Genomic DNA, 19852 nt, shown 5'->3' on the forward strand with positions numbered 1-19852 from the left:
TTTTATAATACTTCTACAGATTTTGTTCAAACATCACGCAAATCGGTACACATTATCTCTATAGTCATGTGATAAATATAGTAGATCATATAATTAAATATTCAAATATTTTTTTTTATTGTACTGTAATGATGTTTGCATAGTGTTTGGAGACAACCAGAGACCTTTACCTAATACGGTACATTGTTTGTATGACTTCCATCATAACACCAACTCTCTCCTCTGTCTTAGTTCCCCAAGACCCGGACGCAGAGAAGGAGCAGTGAGAACTGAGAAGCCGAACAGCATTGAATGTCAAACTACATGTACCGAATGAAACTCCACACGTTTAGTCAAATAAAAAGAGCTTGAAGTGTTGATTGATGCAAATTTTTATTTATTCATTTTCAAATCTGCTTCCCAACAATACCAGTGGTTCTCAAAGTGGTGTCCAGGGACCCCCAGGGGTCCTAGGGGGTTTCAGTGGGTCCCCTAGATAGATTAGTTAATATTGCATCAGATTCAGTTTAACCAATTTAAACCTATACATCGGCTATTTGAAAATATCTTGTAGATCGGCTGTTTTAAAAAGAATCATGAAAATAATTGAAAAATATTTTTGAAACATTTTAACAACACAAATCTTGTACGGGGGTCCTTGGCACCAAATAGTTTCTGATGGGGGTCCTTGGCACCAAATAGTTTCTGATTTTTGGGGGTCCTTGACATGAAAAGGTTTGAGAACCACTGCATCATACTGTAAGCACAATATTCCCTTCACTGTGAAGCACCGTTCCAGATGATTGGCAGTGTGTGTTGACAGTCTTCTCCACACTACACCTCCCTGGAGTAGTGTGCTCGTCTCCTGATGCACACCACCGCTGCCACAATCAACAGCGCCACCCCCAGGAAAGCAACAGCTACTGCGAGAGTCACTATGATCCCTGTGGGAGAGAGTGGTTTAATTCCAGCGATATTCAGCAGCCAGTCATCATTCTGTGTTGGAGTGAGTGTCACATTTTGCAAATGGTATGGTGGAGATCACTGCAAGTATAGTACACCACAGAGAAGAATGGTAACCATGCTAAAGCAAAGTCAAATACAATACCAGTGGTGAAATAAGTACTTTACCTAAGTATAAGTATCAATACCACAATAAAAAAAAGACTCTATAGATACATAGTATATGTATTCAACATTTTACTTGAGTAAAAGTACAATGTGTTGGCATAACAGTATCAAAGTAATAGTAGGCTACTTGTAATTTTGTCTTAGATCTACAAGCTCACAACACGTGTCGTCGCAAGGAGTTGTGAGCTTGTAGATCTGCATTTTTTTTTAAACTGGTTAATGAATGTTTTGCCTAAATAACCAAGTAACTAGTAACTAAAGGTTTCAAATGATTGTAGTGGAGTAAAAAGTATGAAGTATCGAACATTTTCTCAACTCAAGTGATGTAAAAGTGGGCTACCTCACAATTGTACTTAAAGGACGACTTCACCCATTTTCAACCTATCTTCATATAATTGGAACTCACTAATGCTCATAATAATATGGTACCATTTTTGTCTACTCAGTCTGTGTCTCAGAGGAGGGCTGTGGACAGTTCAGAAATCTGCCTACCAGTTACTGTACATCGTCGCTGGGGAATCCAAGCTAATAGAAAGCTTGGTAACTGCAGGCTTTCTATTCCTGTAGAGTTAGCATGCTATAATGGAAGCCATTGTTCTTGCATTAATACAAAATGTAATGCACATTTTTTAATCGCGTTTGAAGAAAAAAAACCTGCCTAACAATGATGTCACTGGTAAGCGGGTTTCTGAACTCTCCACAGCCCTCCTCAGAGACACAGACTGAGTACACAAAATAGCACCATATCATAATGAGCATTAGTGAGGACCAATTATAAAGATGGGTTGAAAATGGGTGAAGTATCCTTTCAAGTTCAGTACTTGGAGAAAAACACACTTGGTTACTTTCCACCACTGTACGACACAAAGCAAGCATGACAACAGCATGTCACGTAATCACAGCAGCAACCCGCCCGCCTTACCTGCACTTGAAATTCTTCCCTTGAGGCCGCACTCCCACTCCCAGTCGTCCGACACCACGCCCCTCACCAGGTCTTTGAACAGGTTCAGGGGGCAGGGGCTCAGCCCGTTGCACCCTGGCACAGGGGTAGCGAAGGGTTCGCGCCAGGTGTCGTTGCGGTAATAGAGCTCCAGAGAATAGGATCTGTGGAATTAGGGGGGACAAATGACAATGAGCTGACACACATTCCTGCATAGTGTTATATAAACAGCTTTGTATAGCTCGGTTAATTGCTCATTGCAGCCCTGGCTCGGCGCCAGGCTTCCCGTTTTAATTGAAAAGGGGAAACGCGGGAGTGTGTTTGGTGTGTCGCATAAAAGTGTTTAAATGTTGGCACGTGAGCTCCACACAGCAGGGTTGGGACTGACCAGCCAGAGGGACAGTGTAATATTCACTAGTTGCTACCAGTGGTGGAAGAAGTACTCTGATATTTTTACGTAAGCAAAAGCATTGTTAGGGAAAACTGATATTCCATGCAATACTGCTTGTGTGTGACTTAGCAGGCCTGGGAACAGGCTATGTGATGTGATATGAACATCTTTAATGTTGAGCAATATAAAGTGCTGCAGTGAGGAAATAGCCAGATTTATCTATCTTGGTCGAAGGGGATCATGTTGGAGAACTAAATGTCAGGTCAGAGTGCTCCATTCTTGGCCCAATCTGAGACACAGGAAACCGGACAGTGGGAAAAAACATCCTCTGGCCAGAACTGATATAAGTGTCAAGTGTGTTTATAATGACGCATTGCTAAGGATATGGCTTATCCTTGATTGGTCAGAAGAAAGGTGGGGAAACTACTGTGGGACAAGACACTGTTCATGACTTAAGCTTTAGCTAATCATATGTCCATGGTCGCGATGTGACTGTTGTATGCTTGTAGATCAGCTATTTTCAAATAGCCCACGTATAAATAAGGGCTTAAGAATAAAAAAATAAGGAAATACTCAAGTAAAGAGAAAGTACCTCAAAAGTATAGTACTTGAGTAAATGTACTTAGTTACTTTCCACCACCGGTTGCTACGGCGTTCCATCCTCTGACTTTTTAATGCCGCCTGCCTCGACGCCTCCCTACTAATCTGTCTCAGCGAAGACGACGACAACAAAGGGGGAGAGGATCACCCACTCTCCTTATTTCAAATATGCAGACAGAAATGGGCATGCAGGAACAATAGAATTACCGCTGTACCCATCATATTCCTGGTAGAACTCGAAGATCTGACAGGCAGCGTAAGGCGGAAGAAGGCCATTGTACACATCGAGTGCAGCCTGCAGGGTGATGAGTGTTGAGTCATGCTGGAAGGAGAAAGCACACGTTCTATCAAATACAATAGCACTGCATCGACGGCAAGCGTGTGCTTACATGTGTACTTATGTGGATGATGGATAATGTATGAGTGAGGAACTACGCGAAGAAAGGCTTTACATAATATATGATCAAATTCGGTGTGTTCTGTGTGGCCTTTTTTTCCAGTGGTGGAAAAAGTACTCACATTTCTTACTTGAGTATAAGTATCAATACTGCAATTTAAAAATACTCCGTTACAAGTAAAAGTCTGGAATACTACATTTACTTGAGTAAAAGTACAAAAGTATTGGTATCAAAATATACTTAAAGTACAAAAGTAAAAGTGCTCATTATGCAAAATGTCCCATTTCACATGATTTCAAATGTATAAAAATATTTTGAAAATAGCAGATCTACAAGCTCACAATGCGTCGCATTGCGACGCATTGTGAGCTTGTACAGTAGATCGTCTATTTTCAAATGACCGAAATGTATATAATTGTAGTGGAGTAAAAGTATAATATTTGACTCTGAGATGTAGTGGAGTAGAAGTAAAAGTACTGAAAATTGGAAATACTCCAGTAAAGTAATAATACCTCAAAACTATACTTCTAAATGAAGTATAGTATATATTCATATAGAAAATGAATGTCGGTTCTGACATTCATTTTCACTTTTTTTTTTTTTAATGTTTTTTGGGGGGTTTTATGACTTCAATTACACCCAAAAAATCAGAACTTTGAACATTCAGTGGATTTTCTGTGGTCTGGGGTTTTCTGAATAAGGCTGAAAAGTAATCTGAGCTTGGCCCTTGGGCAGTGAAGTCACAGGCCATTAATCCCGCCCACTCTCCTCCTCGCCCCTCCCCTCCCCTATCCTTTCCTTTGGGGGGGGGGGCAGAGCAGAGGCGATGATTGACAGGCAAAATCCCTCAACAGCGACACCCACAGGCAAAGATTTCTTTTTTCATTGCAGTTGAAAAGGCTTTAGAAATGTGAAAACACCTGCCATGGATCACTGGAGTGGAATTTTTTGTTAAAACTTTTTATACACGTTTGAAGGACCATGACAAAGACTTTTAATGTGTGGTAAAACTGAATGTCATGAAACCTTTAAGTACAGTACTTGAGTAAATGTACTTAGTTACACCACTGCTTTTTTCACTCGCCCCAAACAGTGAACTTACAGCCGAGTACAGGATGAGTTTGAGAGTGCTCCCTTGCTCCATGGCCTTAGAGAAATTCCTCAGGATGGCATTCAGCAGTAACCCTGGTAAACAAACACTGTATCAGCGGTACACGATTCAACATGGCACTTACAACAAATTAGCTGGCAATGAACATGGCTGGAGGAGTTTGACACTGGCTTTTTATGAGCTCTATTGTGCTTTTGGAGCCGAGGACACACCACAGCATGAGTAAAATCTGTAGCTGACCGTCATAACATTAAGAACCCTGGCATCCGTGTTCTGGGCAAGTTATTATATATTATGACATTTTCAGAAAAACTGAATCATGTGGATCTCAGGATCCACATCTGAACAGTGTGGCTCCAATGTGTTATGACAGGTTTCATGTGGCCAGCCTGTGACGTCAGTCATCATCTGACTTACTTATGACGTATATATGCCTCTGAATTTGGCCAAGGTTTCAGCCCGAGCCAAGCCCCATTACTGTACTTCCATTATATTTAAGTTAAATATTTCAAAAAGTATAAAACATTATATGCAATTTGTTTATATTGAGGTACTAAAGTTAGCCTTGTGCACAAGAAATCTGACACTGATCAATGGCAATGATCAATGACAATTATATGAAGATAAGGTTGAAAGTGGTTAACTGAATGTTCTGTCATTACTGTAACAAAGCTCCCACACCCATCCTCCATGTTTGACATTTCACTGCACATACGGCACAGTACAGTACGTACAGTAACAATAGCACAGTACACGTATGAGCAGTAAGCACGTGCCAGATAAAATCTGTGAACCTTGATTTCTCACCCCCTGAGAGCCTGGCCTTCTCTTTTCTCTTATGACTCAGGATGCTATACATGACCTCAAAAGATGCAATTCTCCTCAGGGTGTTGAGCACGTCCTGATTGGCCCAGCGCGGCAGGGTCAGATTGTGGATCCTCTGTAAGAGGGAGAGAATAATGTTCATTACGCCGCATCAGTGATCACTCCCGTAATAAATAACCACATTGCACGAACGCATGAGTCACAATGGAAAAGCGTCTAAATGGCTCTTTTTCGTTGTTTCGTTGACTATTTTTGGTATGCGTTTGAAAATAACAGATGCTCATTTTTGCATGTGTAAATGGGTGTATGCAACCTGGGCCAGAATGCACCTCTCTGCCTCAATTATCACTTCACTGTGTGTTGTGATATTTACAGTAAGTCATACAGTATGTACAATGATGATCCTCTCCCCGCTCATCTCTCTCTCTCTCTCTCTCTCTCTCTCTCTCTCTCTCTCTCTCTCTCTCTCTCTCTCTCTCTCTCTCTCTCTCTGTCTCTCTCTCTCTCTCTCTCTCTCTCTCTCTCTCTCTATTTTGTACAGATGGTGTGTATATCGTTGCTGTCGGGCAGAAACCTCTTATCTCCATATTCTAACTTTGTGTGTTTTTTCGTAAATTAACGCCCTACTTGATCATACTACAGAGTCACATGAAAGTATCAAAAGTAGCAGATCCACAAGCTCGAAACGTGGCGCGAAGCAACGCTTTGAGCTTGTAGATCTGCTACTTTTGATTGAATTTGAATCCTGAAGAGTAACATTTTTGGACATCCAGAGACGTTATGCAAGTGTTGAAATATATGCAAAATGTCACTACTTAGGCCCAATTGTCGTTACAGTTTGTGTGTATGTTTGCCACGGTGAGGCGCATACCTGACAGGTCAGGGTGTCATAAACTCGCCATATTTTTCTCCCAACGAGTCGTGACACGGGGTAACCAGTGTTGTTGGAAAGCTCCTCCACGAAATACTGCATGGTGAAAAGAATCATTACAAATGTTAATCTCCTCCTCACTTTAAGTGATACATTTTGAAGTAATGAAATGATATAAACTTTGATTGACATTGCAATATAGAAATTTGGCCAACATTCTTTTAGACACTTTCTCCAGGTACACTAACAGAACAGAATAGAAATATTCATTTATTTCTGTTCAACATGGCATGTGGGGGCTAGTTAAAGTTATGAACCATAATTTCCCTTTCAATGAGGGACACATTCTAAACATTCAAGTACTTTTACTTTTTGAAAAAGTTTTACAAATTCTGAAACATTTTAGTACTTTTACTTTGGTACTGTAAGTATATTTTTATACCAATACTTTTGAATTCAAGTCAAATTCTGAGTACAGGCCTTTTACTGAGTGCGTTCTTCTACTGTACCAGTGGAACTCTGTCACCTGTGGTCAAACAGGACAGGACAAAGCTCATGCCTCCATTTTGCTTTACTGCATTTCACTTCCTGGTTCAATACCTCCAGTAGAGGGTGATAAAATTCAATGTGGGAGGCTGCTGCTTGATGTCAAGCACCTCCTTAATAGGCAGCAGGCAGGGACTGAGTTTAATTAAAACCTTTTCATTGTAATTCTCGATCTAATTCAATCCTGCTGTTAATTAGTGTTGCAAAGAATGTGAGAGAAATTGCACCGAGCAGCGATTTGAGGCGCTGCAGTCACCCATGCCTGAGAAAATAATGTTGAGAGGACATGTCTTCCAGGAGAACTAACAGGGACACTGAAGCACCGATAACTGTGATGTATATATTAACTCACGTGTTTAAATGTTAATTAAAATGAATGCAGAGGTAGAGTATTCTCAGCAATATTTGTCTTTTGATAGTGATCAAAAGGCAATGATTTACAATGTACCAATGAATACATTTTCTGCAGCTGGCAGTTTTTCTTTTACACAGTCATGTTTGAAGGCTACACATACACAACTAATGATTTATATCAAACTGTTGATCATAATGCAACCGTTCAGTACAGTATACTATGAGATTTATTTCCACCTGTGGTCATTCTTACCTGGTTAGACCTGATGAACCTCTGGTAGGGTTCACTGTCAAAGGTCTGAGTCATCAGCTCTCTGAACTTGGGGCAATCCTTCCCCGGGGACCTCAACAGCTGACAGATAAGAAAATGAAACACAACTTTAATTTGTAAAACACATTCTGTATTGTGAATTCTGTACAGTTACAAATGTGCATTCATACTGTATGGTATGGTGTATTAACATTCATGTCAATTATACAGTATACAAATACAGGACTTATTATGCAATACACATTATATAACATCTCCTATAACTAGTATGCATTATACAAGGCCTTCAGTTGTACAGCCTAAATTGCCCTGGTGAATTCCGAGTGTAATGCTAAGCTACAGAAGGATAATGACCCCTGCCCTGACCAGCAGTATAGGCTATAGTGGGATATTTTCAAGATGGTAAATGTTACAAATGTGATATTGTGGGATATTGTGGATATATAAAGGAGATACATTTTGCGTGCGTGGACCAGAGGCACCTACCCTGTCCTGTGCCCGGGGGACGGTATGGACCGGAATGGGTCGCCAGAGTAATTGGGGGTTTATGGGCGGGGGCCGTCTGCTGCCCGGGGGGAACATGCCAGCCAAGCAGGCCTGAGCGCTCATCAGCGTGCGGTCATAGTCGGTGCTCCGCACGTAAACCTGTGGGCCGGGTCGGAGGGAGAGAGAATTGCTTTAGACATGTGTCTGAGGATGGAAAGCTCCAAATATAAATGGAGCCAGTGCTAATGCAGTAATGTATCACAAGTAAGTGGTATTTATCTTCCGAGTCAACTAAGGTGCATCAGGCGCAACACGAAGAGTCTGCGGAGAGAACTGAACGGATGAGAGGCAGGATGAGAGAGAGATCCGTCTCACTGTGATCTTTTCTGACATCAGCCTTCGCTTGTCTACTGTATATCTCTCTGTCACCCCCCGTGTCAGGTTTTTGTGCGCCATAAATCACGGCGATAAGGTTGGATTTGTGATGTGATGCTGAGAAAATGTTTTCTTTCTTTCTTGCCTTATCTAAATTGAAGCCGACATGACAGCGCCAGGTAAATTCACGGCACAAGTTGACTAGCGGCCTCTGACGACAAATTGCCAGTGACAGCCATTTAGGAACGTTGTTATTTCGGTGGTAATTGCATGTTATTTAAGTGACGGCGAGAGAGAGAGAGAGAGAGAAAGAGAGAGAGAGATTAGCAACACAAACACATTTGAAGAGACTGGAGGAGAGGTAGTAGACTGCAATGGAGGAGAATAAAGGGTGAAGAAAAGGAAAAACACTTGAGTGGAGAAAGCGGGCAGACAGGAATAGAAGAAGGAAAATCTCATCTTCATAATGACAGTGGGCTGAGCATGTTGCCCTGGGGCGCACTGAGCCCAACATGCATGCAGGCCTACTCCACTGTACGAGGGCCTCCAGGGCCAGATTAGCCTGCGTGTTACATCATATTACAAGGTAAGGCTGAACGATTAATCGTTTTCAAACCGAAATCGCGATTTGAAACCACGCGATTAGCTAATCGCAAAGGCCGCGATTTTTTTATTTTTTATTTTATCATAATAAATCATTTTAATATTCATATTAATCCCAGAGCACCCGCGGGACTTGTCTCCTTCTCTCCAGAGTGGCTGCCTGCATCTCTCTACAGGGAGCGAGAGGGCAGCGAGCCCCCCCCCCCCCCCCCCTCTCTCTCTCTCTCTCTCTCTCTCTCTCTCTCTCGCCCTGTCCCTCTCATAGAGTTAGGTCTCCGTCGGCTACGAGTATTTAAAGTTTGTCGAACGGCCGTGTTGAGCAAATCCCTGATGCCGCGCGTAGCGGTAAAACATTATTTTCGGTGCGACACAAGTAGTGTAGTAGTAGTGTTGCTCCTATCTATGTTTGTTTCTGTAAGTGTAACTTATATTTTTACCATCATTATTAAACTATTACTGTTGGATGCAATGTAAACAATACGATGGAAAGCACTTCCTGGTCAGTGTTGCCAGGTTTTGTGAGAGAAATAAGCAACCCTGTCTATGAAAACAAGCCCAAAAGAAGCGACTATGAACTGTATCTTTGTCACTTCTGTTATGTACAGTGGCGGAAAAAGTACTCAAATGTTGTACTTAAGTAAAAGTATCAATACTGCAATGTAGAAGTACTCTGTTACAAGTAAAAAGTCAAAATGTACTTGAATAAAAGTACAAAAGTATTGGTATCAAAATGTACTTAAAGTACCAAAAGTAAAAGTACTAATGTTTGAAAATAGCAGATCTACAAGCTCACAACGCGTTGCATCACGGCGCGTTGTGAGCTTGTAGATCTGCTATTTTCAAATAACCTAGGTATAAAATAGGGCCAAAGTGGTTAATGTAGGTTTTACAATATTATAATTTATATCTGAAAAGTAAGTAGTCACTAAAGTTTTCAAATAATTGTAGTGGAGTAAAAGTACAATATTTGCCTCTGAGATGTAGTGGAGTAGAAGTTAAAGTATTGGAAATTAGAAATACTCAAGTAAAGTACAAATACAGTACTTAAGTAAATGTACTTAGTTACTTTCCACCACTGCGTTATGTATTCTGAGTTTGATAGAGTCATTTCATTTGATCTCTTATCTTAATTATCATAATGTGTCTAGGGTCCTTAACCTTAAAATGTCCTATTAATTATGGTCTCATATGGGCCTGTACTTTGTCATGGTAAAAGTACTCTGTACTCTTAGTCTCTGTGTCTACAAGCCAAGGTCAAACGCAAGCAGGCTTTCTCTGCGGCAATCTTGTTTTGGGAACACGGTATCTGGGTGTTCTCTTCTCTTCTACAGCTGTCTCCCTTAGTGTCACCAAATCTCCACTGACCAGTGACAGGTCAGAGATGTCAAACGTGTTTGACCCAGACATGGGGACGCTGTTGTCCAGAGATAAACTGTCACACAATCATCATCTACCATCATCTACCATCATCAGACGACAACGGAACCTCATCGCTCTCCACCAATGGCAGGATTACACCTCCGACGGCTGGACGATTGATGTCACATCCTATGATGTCATATGTTTATGTTACTGGACAATGTTAAAAGCTCGTGCTTGCTCTGTTACACTGCGGAGAGACGGACGGCCGATGTTGCGGACACCTGTGATATACTGTAACCTTCTATTGTCTCTCTGATCTGAATACTAAACATGTTTCCTTACACCCTTCGTTGCCTGTCTGAGTCTGAGTCTTTTCCTTATTGTCTCCGTGCTACAAGTATCTGTACTTTGTGTGGGTCATAAGGTGAAATTCAGCTCCAACAGAGTTTTTCACTTCCAAGGAGTAGTAGTAATACAATGTACAGTAGGAGAGGACTTTGCCTTGTGAGACAAAAAAGTGTTACATTTTAGTTGAATGAAAAGTCTACATAAGCTAAATACTGGATATCAGTAAATATGCTTCTTTAGCCATAAGTGAAATACCTACTTATTTCACTGCTGTGAATTGTTTACACAAAAAGGTAATTATTTGTTTAATTTTATTTTTATTTATTGAACTTCATTTCAGAAAAAGCTTCTCTTCTTGAGCCATAAGTTAATGACTTAACAAGTTCAATGTTGGGTTGTTTACAAAAATAAGCTATTTCTATTCCAGCTAAATGTTTAAATATATACATGGGAAAAAAAGTACTTGGAAGATACATGTTGGAAGCAATGAAGCAATTCATATCTTTTAGTTCTCATCCTTATTTATTAGGATCTAGAACAGTAAATAAATGGTATGCCATTTGGTAATGTTCCATTACTTCCAATTACTTTTTAAACGTACACAGTGAATACTAAACTGAAGCTTGACTTTAAAAAAATTTAAAGATTTTTTTTTTTAATTAAAAAATCGCAATCAAATCGCAATCGCAATATCAGTCAGAAAAATCGCAATTAGATTTTTTCCCAAAATCGTTCAGCCCTATTACAAGGCCACGGAGGCGATATCATCAACATGAGTCATGTTCATTAACCTACGTATTTACAGCCATTACAGACAGCAACTGGCCACACGTGAACAAAAGATGTGACGTATGCTACAGAGGGAGAAGGGAAGACATACCGCGGGAGGATGGCGTAGATTGGAACACACGCATACACACATACTGTACATAATCGTCGCTGTCGGGTGGAAACCTTGTATGTCCGAACCTATTTCTTTTTTATTATTAATATTTTAGAAACGTTTAAATATAGTGAAAATATATCTACAAGCTCACAACGCGTCACATTTTCAATGTTTGTGTGACGAAGTAGGGCATTAAGTTACGAAACAAAACCCCCAAAAAAGAAATGTGGAGGTTTCTCCCGACAGCAACGATATAAGAAATATACATCCACTCATAGCCATAATTTTCTACAGAACCTCATGCATACATCACACGCGAAATCTCAGCTACACGTGCTGTATTGTAGGCTACACATGCAATCCCAGGCACACATACATACACGCATGCAAAAGGTCATATCCATCAGTGGTGGAAAGTAACTAAGTACATGTACTCAAGTACTGTACTTAAGTACACATTTGAGGAATTTTTACTTGACTGGGTATTTTCTTTTTTTTTCAACAATCGTGGTATTGATACTTTTACTTAGGTAAAAAATGTGAGTGCTCGTCCACCACTGATAGCCCATACATGTGTTGCATACAGGACCGTCCACACAGATGTAACGGGGTCTGATAACTGTGTGGTGTCCCTGTTGGATCTATTTCATGTTGAGGATGCTACTGTGGAACTCAATATTTGGGCGTAAGACTGACTGGTGAATTGGCGGGACAGTGGGACCTGAGATTATGAATAAACAAAATGTTAATGCGAATATGTGTGATAGAAAAAATCAGGGATTTACTTCCTTGCCTACTGGCAGCGTGGGCAAGAAATGTGGCGCTGATCATCAGCCCATGTGGTTTGCAAGATTATTAGACAGGCGACCACACCGTAAAAATACATGCACACATACAGAACAAATGATTGCAGTGGCACAGTATGTCTACTGTACATCAAGGGTTCCAAAACCTTTCAGGCCGCGACCCCCCAAAATAATGATATTTGAACTGGGGACCCCCCAACCTGACTAGCACATGGAATTGTAGGCATTACATTTAGTTTGACTCGGGTTCCCAGATAAATATTGTGAAAATAGCCTATCTACAAGCTCACTGCGAGGCCTTGTGAGCTTGTAGAGCTATTAGCTTGTAGCTATTTCCCAATGTTTGCCTCTTTCTTACATCATATTTGACAATTTGGCCAAATTGGTATTAAAAAGGTCTTAAGTCCTTAAATTGTAACTTTAGTAATGTGCCAGATACCATGTATACACTTATATTGTATGTTGGTTTGTTTACTGTTGAGTGAGAAAACAATGTTGCACATTAAGCTAATCACCCCCAGTTTGGTAACCACTGCTGTACATAAGCACACACACACACACGCGCGCGCGAGCACACTCACACGCACACACACACACACACACACACACACACACACCTACCTCTTTGTTATTGTATTCCTGGCTGAGAATGTGTCCGTAGCGTCTCCTCAGGAACCTGCCCAGGTCATGCTGCTGCCTCATGCCCAGCTGAGAGAACAAGGACCCTGTTTACTCTGGTCACAACACTGCCTTTTCACATTAAAATGCATCCTCTGGACCAAATAATTGGCATAAACACTAAGATTTGAAAGATAATATAACATTAATATTTTAAAAAATGTATGTAGAAAAAAAAAGAATTCTGGTCAAGAAAAGGTTGAGAACCACTGCTCTGGACAATTAACGTTTTTTTACGAAGATAATTATATTCATATATCAGATTGCACCTTACACAGTGTTCACACACAGGTTTATCATGGGGTCACAACGGGTCAAATGATGAAGGGGAGAGTTATCTAGGATAGAAGCTATAGGAAGATTGACAGAACAGTGACGCAGGAATACTAGATCTTACAGCCGAGGGGAAGGTGTTTGATTTTAACTTGCACAAGAAAACAACAACTTAGTGAATAAAATATCCCAGCGCCTTAGGCCTTCTCACATGCTGATCAGCAATGTGCGAGTCGTTTTGTTTTTATGCTGTAACATCCATCAAAATGACAAACTGTGAATTCCATCTAAAGCTACACCGCTGCACCTTGACATTCAGGCACAAAGTGCCTTTTATTGGTGGACTTTTAATATAAAGACCCTACGCTAGATTTACTTACAACTAGGACACAGCTACGTTATACCAGTGGTTCCCAAACAGTGGTGTATACCGTTTAAGATAAATCCAGGTGTGCCTTGACAACCACACATTATCATTATATGCAGCAACTACTGTTTACAAAATGTTATGAATTACTTTTGAATGTACAGTACTATATCACTGCACTCATGTCCCAATACAGAGGCAAATTCTATACCCTATAAATATATATTTGAACCATTTTCAACCTGGTGTCCCTATTTTGAGCATGTCGTTATGGGTAAAGTAAACTTGTATTTTATTTCTTTTTTTCCACCACACATTTTCAAAAAATTGCTAAAATTGTGGATGTCAATTTGCTACTTACGCAATGAATGTGCCTTGAAATTTTGACTGAAAACCACTGCTCTAGACCAACTATAGGCACTATAAAAAAGTAAATACTATAACATCATGTTAATATAACAAAATTGACCCATAAAGATCCATTTGAAAAAGAAAACCTTTAAATTCAATGAATGCTCATGATTCTAAGAATTACTATTGCTGATGATATCTTGAAATAGGCAGAGACTGTATACTGTAGCTTGATCAACTCCAGGTTCCGTCCAGAGGCAGTACCTCAGTCAGCTGTCCAAATCCTTGAGCCCACACCTCTTCTCCGTGAGGATCCCTCGGGTACGACTCAATGGGCGATCGATCCCCATGACGGAACACCTTACACAATGGCACAACAACAACTTATGTCACGCAGTGATGCAGCAGCTATTACTGTTCTTACAGTGTACCTTCACGCTCAATACAAAAACATGTTTTGATGACGTCTCCGAGATGTGAGGCCTTTGTGGCATTTCTTGGAGTTGGTCCAGGGTCATTAAATAGAGGACTGACGTCGCTCACACTGTGGTGGCACATGCAGTCATTGGGTGGCACCCAGGGAGATTATATGGGGGATAATGGCCCATTTTCCGGTCCATTCCTGCTGGAACTACAATGGCTTTAAGATCATTTGGATGTAAGAGTTCAAAAAAGACTGGCCCACAAACACAGTATTCATTTCGCTGTCACTGGAGCAGCTCCAAGTTTTGTTTTGTCTCTTCATTGAATCACAGATTAGAACCTTTGTTCTCTGGGTTCCTTGTTTCAACAAATATTGTTTAAAAAAGAAAATAAGGGCATATAATATAAGCTAAAAAGAAAAGTAAGATAGACCGTTCATGTGGAGTATTCTGCCCTAGAGCCATATGAAAATGTTCCAAGTTGTTCCTCAATTCTTTTGTTGAACTACAGTGGTAGTCAGATAAGCAAAGAGGTTTATAAAAGAGGCTGTTGTGTCTGTTTAGTCTCCTAGTAATCCTTTATTATATAAAGTGTGAACATAATAATTCTCCTTGAGCGAGTAATGCTCCGTAATCGTTTAAAAAGAGCAATGCAACAACATAATCCCAGATGGGTTGACATGGCAATCCAGATGAAATTTGAGACTACGGCATTTCACACTCATCAACTCAATAATCAATACTGTTATGGCATTACCTTGGAAGTGAATGCTTTCTTTCTTTAGACATAATATGACAATACAACCGCATACTGTTTTCTAAAGTTGTTATTGATTTGTATAGACAAGAGAAACTTGGCAAAAGACTCACAGCCACAACAAACTTCAGTAGACGGGCTTCAGTCAGGGAGTAGCAGCAGAGAAGGAGCAGGTAGGCTATACTTTTCGTCAACTTCCACATGTTTTCAGTTGTCCGTCGTCTCTTCCGTCACACAATTCCCTTAATGTCAACAAAAAAACAACGTTCACTATTTAGTATCAACAGTTTATTTTTGTATGGCTATAGATACATCGACGTAAAAAAGAAATACGGAAATCTTCTTTTGGACTTGCAAGTTTCATCATAACATATCGAAAGCAAAAAGTAGCTCCACAATTGATCTTTCAGATCACATCATTTTAACTCATAAATAGATCATTGTTCCTCATGAAAGATGCATGCTGTGTCATCAATCCATTTGGCAAAGTCCTGTAATATTTACGCCAGGATTTAGGTCAAATTAAATACTTGATAAGGATTCATGAATACTAACGTATGCAATAAAGCTCAAATAAATTGTGACCTGTCAAAAATTGATCCAAATCAGGAAAATTAAACACGTTCACTTACCTCAGCATACTCAGTTGCACATTTTGTTCTTTTAGTCAAATGACTGTAAGAGAGCGGCATTCGGCAGTGAATCCCATGTCTTCTGCCATACCCAGATGTGATTTGACGTTAAGTGCATGTACCACTAAAGTACGCGGCTTTTATAGTCCAACCTACCTGACGTATGCCTCTTTGTCCCTCTCTCCCCCCCCCGGGGATTGCTGGTCCCAGTCTACTCCATGGCCGACCACATTCCAAATCACTGTCGCTGTCAATTCCTGTCTGTTCGTTGATATGACAGCCCTTGTTGGCAGATCATTACCGCGCCTTTTGGCCCCTCACGGTGGATAACGCCATTTAAAAATCCGTGCTATGGTGCCTAACTTTGAGAGTAACACCAAAGCCGAATGGGTTAAAGTGCATGCATGACTCACCCGGTGGTTCCCAACTTGTATTGGTGTTCATATAAAAACATACTGTATGCACGTGCACGCGCACACACACACGCACACACGCGCGCGCACACACACACACACACACACACACACACACACACACACACACACACACACACACACACACACACACACACACACACACACACACACACACACACACACACACACACACACACACACACACACACACGCACGCACAGGGCCACAAACACTCATTATAACTTGCTATGTCATTCACCATGGGTTTGGCCCCAAAATTACAGGGCCTGGTGTGTTTTCCCTGACTCGGCACATGTGTAAGTGTCTGTTGGAATCAAAGCAGCTTAATGGGATACAATGGGATTAGCCCGTGCCAAGATTCAGAGCCGTACAGTGTTGACATCGTCATACATGATAAAAGCAGTCCTTTTTCCTTTTTTTCCCCCTCCCTCCTTTATGGAAGTTGTGGTGTTGGTGTCACAGCCTTTGAGTGTAATATTTAGAAAATGAAACTCAACAATGCCATCTTTTCATATTTTTTTATGACAGCCAGATCTGGGTAAGTGTGTGGGCACAAACGTGCACGCATGCATGCACACACAAAACCAAGGTCATGTCTGTTGGTTGAATGGACGTCATGCAGAAGTCTCGCTCCCTCTCTATCCGTCATTCTCTTGCTCTCATTCTTTTTTACCTTCTCTTTCTTTCTTCCCTCTCTGTTCCCCAGGATACCTCTGCCACTCGATCCCACACGCACACGCGCACACACACACACACACACACACACACACACACACACACACACACACACACACACACACACACACACACACACACACACACACACACACACACACACACACGTTTGTATTATTATATTTGTTAGGACGTCAACATTTAGGACGACGATTTTATAAAATCAAATTTTTATGTTTTTTTGCCATTTGTAACCCTAAAGCTAACGCCAAAAATAGTATAAATTAGTATAAATCCTCTAAATGGACCAGGAGAATGGTCCTCCTCCTATTACTATACTAGTGGGGACATTTGGCCCTCACGAGTGTAGTACACAACCGCACGCACGCACGTACACACACACACACACACACACACACACACACACACACACACACACACACAGGCTGCAGGCCAAGTTTGAAAGGCTGTGCACTTTTAGAAACCAGTCCAGCGAGTCACCTGTGTGTGGTTGCGATCCAGAGATGTACTCAGCACTTCATTGTAATCTCCTATAATCACACTGACACTATTCCTAAACACCGGTTCACTGATGCTTGACTAAACACACACACACACCTACAGACCTAACGAGACTGCAAGGAGGAAGGAGAGCAAGGAGAACCCCCCCCCCCCCCCAACCAGTGGCTTTAGTGTTTTTGTCTTTGTTGAAATAATTGCCGTGATTTTCGCGACCGTCGCCATGGCAACGTGGAGGTTGATGCATGTTGACAGAATCTGTTGCAGGGCGACTGAGAGACTGAAAATGGATGATAAGAGGGTGGGAGGAGAGGGTGTGCGCGCGTGCGTGCATTTGTGGCTGCGCGCGCGTGTGTGTGCCTGCGCGCACACGCGTGTGTGTGTGTGTACGCGTGTGCATGTGTGTGTGTGCGCGTGCTTGTGTATGTGCGTGCATGCATGTGTGTATACGTGTGTGTGTGTGTGTGTGTTGGGATGGGGGGGATGTACAACAGATAGTGTGATCCATATGATGAATGGCGATTAGCAGACAGCCCGGGACATCTCAGCCTGATAGAGCGCGGCCCGAGATGGGCAGGGAACTGGGCTATGTGGTGTAGCGCGAGATAGAGAGGGAGAGAGAGAGAGAGAGAGGGAGAGCGAGAGAGAAAGAGAGAGAGAGAAAAAGAGAGAGAGAGAAAGAGAGAAGCGCGGTGCTATTTTAGGCCGGGCGTTGTCATGGAAACAGCAGCCTCACTACAAATGGAGACATCCAGAACCCACATGGATGGACAAACAAATGGCGTGCGTATGGGCGTGTGTGTGTGGAGCTGCATGCGCCGGGCCCCTACTTCGCCGTACGGCCGCATCGCCCGGCCCAAAAAAAACAACAGTTTTTTCCCACTTGAGAATCGGTGGCTTTCAGCGCGATGAAGTATATGAACCAGCCATCAGCCGGATTAACCCCGCAAACACCAGTGCCACTGCCACGGGCCCCACCCCCCAACATCCGTGTGTGCCCCCCCCCCCCGCAACTGCACTAACGCCGGTGTCTTTCACATAGACTGAATATCAATGCCTTTAGCAAAGGGGACAAATGCTGGGAGTCAGGGGGCTAAGTGACAAGCAATGGTGTCCATTCAGTCAGTGAATCACAGCCACTCGCGCGCTGTCTTTTAATTAACAGTCTTTTCGACGCTTCCACAAACCCCCATCCTCCTTCTGCCTCTCTCTCTCTACTCATTCTCTCTCTCTCTCTCTCTCTCTCTGTCTCTCTCTGTCTCTGTCTCTCTTACGCTTTCTCCCCATCTCTCTCCCTCTCTCTCTCCCCCTCTCTGAAGGACGGAGGTATTCCCACATTTCTCCGTTGCTATAGCAACACTGCAGCGAGAAAAAGAAAGGGAGGACGCAGGCTGGGTAGGAGGAGGAAGAGGGGGAGGGGGAGGCGAAGGAGGAGGAGGAGGAGAAGTGGAGAGAGGGAGAGAGAAAAAGGAGAGATAGGGGAGGGAGAGAGAGAGAGAGAGAAGAGGGGGAGGGGCAGAAGAGGCCTAAGAAGATGAGGGGATGTGTGAACAATGCTAATGCTAATGTTAGCGGCGTGAAGCAACCTGACCGATGGCGAATTCCCCTCTCGTCACCCTCCACATCACCCTCCACATCCCACCCAGGATTTGCATAATTGTTGATGCGAATCTAGAATATCGTATAGCTGTCTGGTGGAAACCTTGTAGGCTATGTACAAAACCATTAATTTTCATGAAAAGAGAAAAAAAAAAGAAAAAACGCTTCCAATGGATCTAATGGGAGTTATGAGATTTAATTGTCACAAGCTCTAATGCTTTTCGTTGGTTAACCAATTAAACATGGTGTCCCTATTTTGGGCATGACATTATTATAGGTGAAACTTTTCAAATTGTTTCACAACATTTCATATTGCGTGGTGGTGCGTGAGCTTGTAGATCTGCTATTTTAGCTTTTTATTTTTGCTATTTTGGCTTAAGTGGTTAAACATTTGTAAAACCCACAGAGACACGTAAAGTGTAACCAATAGCATTGATGTATTAAAAAAATGAAAAAACAGCAAGAAATAAATACCTCCTGACGGTGGCGATGCTCCGTTTATATTGATGTCTCCCTCAACTGGATACATAGGCTCTTTTTCCACTCAGACATTTGACTGCTTTTATATCTATGTCATTGCTGCCTCTGTCAAACTCGCATCCAATTTCAGTCATCTCATGAGCATCGTTTGGAATGATAAGGAAATACATAAGGCCACGGTTGTCCGGTATATTTGCAACTTAGCAGGCAGTCAGGAGGACAGTGGGGCTTTTAGAGGCTGAATTGTGGGGTGTGTGCGCCTATTCCTTTTTCATTCAATCAGTGCAAACCAGGGCAGGTCAGAGGCCCCCACTTGACAAGAAGATGGATCCAGTAAATGGGATACACACCAGGAAGACCTGCGAAGGTCTGAAGCTAT

General features: G+C 41.9%; 2 protein-coding genes across 6 annotated transcripts in view; one reads left to right on the forward strand and one right to left on the reverse strand.

The window, feature by feature from the left end:
- The window catches only part of LOC308105514 (myosin-binding protein C, fast-type-like), a 49124-nt gene extending 48767 nt beyond the window's left edge, over positions 1-357 (forward strand). For all 5 annotated transcript variants that reach the window (XM_080456298.1, XM_080456299.1, XM_080456296.1 and 2 more), the window contains one exon: positions 232-357. In XM_080456298.1, coding sequence (XP_080312424.1) covers positions 232-266 — 35 coding nt within the window. In that variant the 3' untranslated portion in view covers positions 267-357. The remainder of the gene's footprint in view (positions 1-231) is intronic.
- On the reverse strand, positions 354-15895 carry LOC308105535 (testicular acid phosphatase homolog). The gene is made up of 12 exons (XM_080456335.1): positions 15764-15895; positions 15245-15373; positions 14217-14312; positions 12905-12991; positions 7904-8062; positions 7400-7498; positions 6247-6342; positions 5358-5490; positions 4542-4624; positions 3257-3363; positions 2033-2214; positions 354-923 (listed from the first exon to the last, which is right to left on the reverse strand). The coding sequence occupies exons 2-12, from the start codon at positions 15332-15334 to the stop codon at positions 814-816; spliced, it is 1242 nt and encodes a 413-aa protein (XP_080312461.1). The 5' UTR covers positions 15335-15373; positions 15764-15895; the 3' UTR covers positions 354-813.
- Positions 15896-19852: the final 3957 nt, after the last annotated feature.

Source organism: Gymnoscopelus braueri (assembly GCF_963280865.1).
Source record: "Gymnoscopelus braueri genome assembly, chromosome: 17".
In the NCBI taxonomy this organism is placed as follows: Eukaryota; Metazoa; Chordata; class Actinopteri; order Myctophiformes; family Myctophidae; genus Gymnoscopelus; species Gymnoscopelus braueri.

What these genes read in the sequence shown, in the direction of transcription:
- LOC308105535 (XM_080456335.1), bottom strand. Translation starts at nt 15,334, where the DNA reads ATGTGGAAGTTGACGAAAAGTATAGCCTACCTGCTCCTTCTCTGCTGC. An exon ending in GGTTCATCAGGTCTAACCAG is followed by an intron (nt 6,343 to 7,399) that starts GTAAGAATGACC and finishes TTCACCATGCAG; the next exon opens with TATTTCGTGGAGGAGCTTTC. An exon ending in TTCTACCAGGAATATGATGG is followed by an intron (nt 2,215 to 3,256) that starts GTACAGCGGTAA and finishes CTAATTCCACAG; the next exon opens with ATCCTATTCTCTGGAGCTCT.